At 43.5% G+C, this 5000-nt stretch overlaps 1 protein-coding gene across 1 annotated transcript in view; it reads right to left on the bottom strand.

The window, feature by feature from the left end:
- Positions 1-5000, bottom strand: part of LOC311237065 (voltage-dependent N-type calcium channel subunit alpha-1B-like) — a gene marked incomplete at both ends in the record, with an annotated part of 92625 nt that overhangs the window by 28624 nt on the left and 59001 nt on the right. Inside the window, 3 exons of the mRNA XM_084324873.1 lie at positions 1774-1880; positions 2092-2159; positions 4056-4173. Of these exons, the coding sequence (XP_084180999.1) occupies positions 1774-1880; positions 2092-2159; positions 4056-4173 (293 nt within the window). The remainder of the gene's footprint in view (positions 1-1773; positions 1881-2091; positions 2160-4055; positions 4174-5000) is intronic.

Raw genomic sequence — 5000 nt, 5'->3', positions numbered from 1 at the left:
GGTTGTCTAGCTGCTACAAGACCCTCCCACTATGTCACTCACAGGCTCGTGCGGCAGAGGAGAGGGTCAAAGAAACGGGGAAATGGAGCGTCTCGGATCGTATAATGGAATCCCTGACTCATTCCTACAGGAAGCCATCTTCGCTTGTGGAAGCAGTAAAACGTACAGTATGTGCTAGATAATAACATTCGCTCGCGGCGACGCTAAATATACTTATTATATCTTATTGATGACTTTGTGCAAAGGGTGGATAGGCCAAGAGAAAACACTTAAGTCAACCACGTTATGATTGACGGCATCGATTGACAATTAGTGGCCTGTATTGATCTAAGGATGGACGGCGATGCAGACTTGGGTGTGTCTCCCATCCGTCATCACCTCTTCCACTATTGGACAAGGAGATATCAGAGGGAATCTGACGTCTCAGGGTATAATCAATAGGGCTGGGTATCATCTGGGTATCAACTGAACATTTTCGACAGTGTCATTCGATACCAAATTTAGTTATCACAGCATTTCTCGATACTCAATATAGTATTGAAACAATTCGATCAATATCATAAAAGTATTGTGTTTCGATACCCAGCCCTAATAATCAACATTGTAAAAACCAGGGCGGCTGAGTGGCGCAGTGGGCAAGGCGCTCGCCACTAGGAGATACTGGTATCGAGCCCAGCTCTCTGCATTGCTACCGGCTTGGCCGGTCGTCATACTAACACAATTGGCAGTGTTAGAGGGTGGGAAAGCCGGTGGGTGGGGATTGGACGTTGTGGACAGCAACTCCTACAGGTCGGTTGGTGTGCCTGCGCAGCAGAATCAGGAAGCAACGGGGGCTGCAGTGAAAAGATGTGACAGGCTGCCTCCTCGTGTACCGGAGGGGACACGTGATGCAAGGCTTCTATCCTCACTACAGCCGACCAGTGGGAGGCATAGTCTAGCAACGTTCAAGACAGGGGAGGGAAGAATTGGAATCACGGAAATTGGAATGGGAGAAAAATAAGGAGAAAAAGTGGATAAGAAAATGTATTTAAAAAAAACATTGTAAAACCACAGGGGTACTGTGATAACTGAGATAACTGTGTAAATGAGGGAAGATTCAGAGGACACACCCATACATATACACACACACACACACACACACACACACACACACACACACACACACACACACACACACACACACACACACACACACACACACACACACACACACAATACATTATAAATACTCAAACATGCAGTATAAATACATGCAAATTATAGGTACACACACAGACACACACACACACACACACACACACACACACACACACACACACACACACACACACACAATACATTATAAATACTCAAACATGCAGTATAAATACATGCAAATTATAGGTACACACACACACAAACACACACACACACACACACACACACACACACACACACATACACATACACACACACACACACACACACACACACACACACTCACACTATATTATAAATACTCAAACATGCAGTATAAATACATGCAAATTATAGGTACACACACACACACACACACACACACACACACACACACACACACACACACACGTCCAAATGGTGAACATACTCATAGTGAAAGCTTAGAACACGCTCAGCAGATGGGCTGAATCACAGCAGAGCAGAGATGGGAAGACAGTGGAGAGAACCACTGATCATAAGGGTTCCAGTGTCTGGAGGGGGACAACTTACGCACCATGCCTGGGCCCTTCCAGTGTCTGGAGCAGGACAACTTACGCAGTGATGGAGATGTTGGCTGCTGATATGGGGCTGACCTCCTTCACCTCCATGGCCTTCTGCAGGGCAAGCTTCTTTTTGGCTGCCTCCTGCTGCTGCTCTTCATCCTGGCCAATGAGGAAGACAGATCAAATGACTGGGGGGGGGGGGTGCAAAAGGTTTCTGCTCAGCCGTCAGAGAAAGAGAAGGCTGTTTATCAGCGGTGGAGAAATTAATAAGAGAAGCGACTTCAAGGCTGTAACAGGCCGCCGTCAAATAAAATGAGAGGAAGAAGAAGAATGGAAGATTCAATAAGTGTGTCTGTGGTGACGCCTATACCTTGGTGAGCTCCTGCGCGTTGGCGAGATTATCAACAGCGATAGCCAAGAACACATTTAGGAGTGTGTCTGAATGAATCCGGGGCTCAGGGAAATAAATGCAGTAGGTGTAGTGGTGGCAGTACAGTGTAGCACACTATCTTTCTTACGTCGGGATGCAAAGAGGACGCTCAATACCTCAAACAATTAGAGTGTCCACATCATATCACTCATTCAAGTGCAGGGTTAAGGAATGGCTCATTGATAACCAGAATTGTCAACACTGAGGCGTCTGTGTGTGTATGTGTGTGTGTGTGTGTGTGTGTGTGTGTGTGTGTGTGTGTGTGTGTGTGTGTGTGTGTGTGTGTGTGTGTGTGTGTGTGTGTGTGTGTGTGTGTGTGTGTGTGTGTGTGTGTGTGGATATGGTGTGTTTGTCTATGTCTGGGTCTTTCAATATGTCATGATGTGCTCTGTCCTTGTGTGTCCATGACTGTATTGTGACCTGTATCCCTATCGTATGTTCTATGTGCTTTTGTTGTGTTTTTTTATTCTAATGTTATTTATCTTGATTTTATTCTGTTTTTATTGCTAACCCTTTTTCACACAGGATTTTAGCCTGTACCTTCTGGCAGGGGGACTGCCAATGGAATTGAGCCTTTTGGCTCAAATTTTGATGCATTTACATCTGTAAAATGTTTTATTAATGTCAAATAATGATCAAATAAAGTAAACCTCAACCTAAACCTCAACACCTCCCGACAGACGGGTTTGGAGCATGTGATTTTTTAATGCATGATGCTGGAGAGTCACTCTGAGGGAATCTCTCTCAGTGTATTGTTGCTGTGGAGCCGACATCCGGAGAGCAGGGGCCTCAACGTGGATCTTATCCCGACCCCTTGTGGAGGAATAATAACCGGATCAATGAATGTACTTAGTCAAATATAGACTTGGTTAAACACAGGTTTCTTATACCCAAACAGGTACAAGTAAATCAAGAGTTATGGCCTGACGTATCTACAGAGAGCTCCTAGAATCCAGTAAGACGTAGGTCTTTATAGTGGAGAGGAATGGATTGTGGGTAGGATGGGCCAGGTGTTGCATTGGAGGGGGAGCCAGGAGGGGGGGGTGAGTTAGGAGGAGGAGGAGGAGGAGGAGGAGGAGGAGGAGGAGGAGGAGGAGGAGGAGGAGGAGGAAGAGGAGGAGGAGGAGGAGGGGGTAGATATGGGTTGGGGAAGGCTGGAGAGGGTTGAAAGGGGGGGGGGGGGGGGGGGGGGGCGGTCAGAGACAAAAGGTGGATAAATGGGGGAGGGTAGACAGATTGGAGAGGTGTGGGGTGGGGGGGAATAATAAGAGTGGGAAGGGGTTTGGAATGACTGGGAAATGTTTGAGGGGGGGAGGGGATCATTATTCCACATTATTCCGATGTGGACAACAGCACCTATTAACACAAGTGCCCCGAGTGCCGCGGGTGCAGAGTGTTTCCACATCCATTCCGCTTCTAGTCTGTCACAGCTGCAAGTATCTCTCCTACATGTTAAAGTTTCAGAACATTATTTGTCTTCAAGAGTTTCATTCTCTAGTTTGCAGTCAATCAACTACTAGAGAATGAAAATGGTAAATGGACTGCATTTATATATATTGCTTTTGTCCAAAGTGCTTTATAACTTCACATTCTCCCAGACATTCACACACCGACAGCGGAGGCGAGCATGCAAGGTGCCGAGGAGCAATTAGGGGTTAAGTGTCTTGCTCAAGGACACTTCGACACACTGCCGGGAGGAGCAGGAATCTAACTGGGAACCATCCGATTACCAGACGACCTCCTGAGCCACTGTCACTGTCTCCCAATTATCTTTCATTTGGTGTGTGGTGGGGTGTCACCCGCTTGTGTACGTCTAGATTGCGTGTTGGGCCTTCGACGTAACGCCCTCTGATTGCAATGCATTGTGTTCTTCAGTTCCGGGTTCGTCATAAAAAGAAGGATACAGTTTCCGAAGAGCGTGAGAACAATGAAGTAGACGGAGGAGAACATTCCACGACGCACGCCTCCTTGAGACTCGATCCCATGATACATCACAGCGTTCCAGTCCTCGCCGGTCAGGATCTAGAGGGAGAGAAGATACCAAAATCAATATTTCTCAAACTTAGTTTTTTATTTATATTATTATTATTATTATTATTATTATTATTATTATTATTATTATTATTATTATTATTATTATTATTATTATTATTATTATTATTATTATTATTATTATTATTATTATTATTATTATTATTATTATTATTATTATTATTATTATTATTATTATTATTATTATTATTATTATTATTATTATTATTATTATTATTATTATTATTATTATTGTTATTTTTATTTTTATTTTTTTGCACATTAGGCTACAGCCCCATGTTGTCCCAGGGACCACTTCCTGATAAGATTTTTGCTGTTAGATGTTATTTACTGCAAACAAAGTTTGTCCGAGGGAAGCAACAGTTGTGATTGGAGGATGAAGAAAAGAGGAGGGCGGGGCACGATATGTAAATATGTAAATTCTACTGTCTATACTGTGGGGGTAACCAAGGAAACTATAAAAGAAGGAAGTATCAGCATGGAGTGAAGGGTGACGGGCGCAGGCTAATTCAAGTTCAAGTTCAAGTTCAAGTTCTTTAATAGTTGTCATACAGAAGTACAGAATACTTTCATACAAAATGCTTCTTACTGTTACGCTCCAGAGACTGTGCTAGACAAGATAGTATCAAATAACATAATAACATAATATAGCATGAATTTAGAAGAAGAAAATGAGGTCACAGTGTTCGGTATAGACATATGTACAATGTTCTGAGTTACCATATAATATACAATACACAATACTATGCAGTGTACTAATGTACAGTACTATCTAGTGCAAAGCAGAAATGGGATGA

Source organism: Notolepis coatsorum (assembly GCF_963971535.1).
Source record: "Notolepis coatsorum genome assembly, chromosome: 11".
NCBI classification, from domain to species: domain Eukaryota; kingdom Metazoa; phylum Chordata; class Actinopteri; order Aulopiformes; family Paralepididae; genus Notolepis; species Notolepis coatsorum.
Note: the sequence above shows the minus strand (reverse complement) of the source record. Positions and strands in the feature narration are given on the sequence as shown.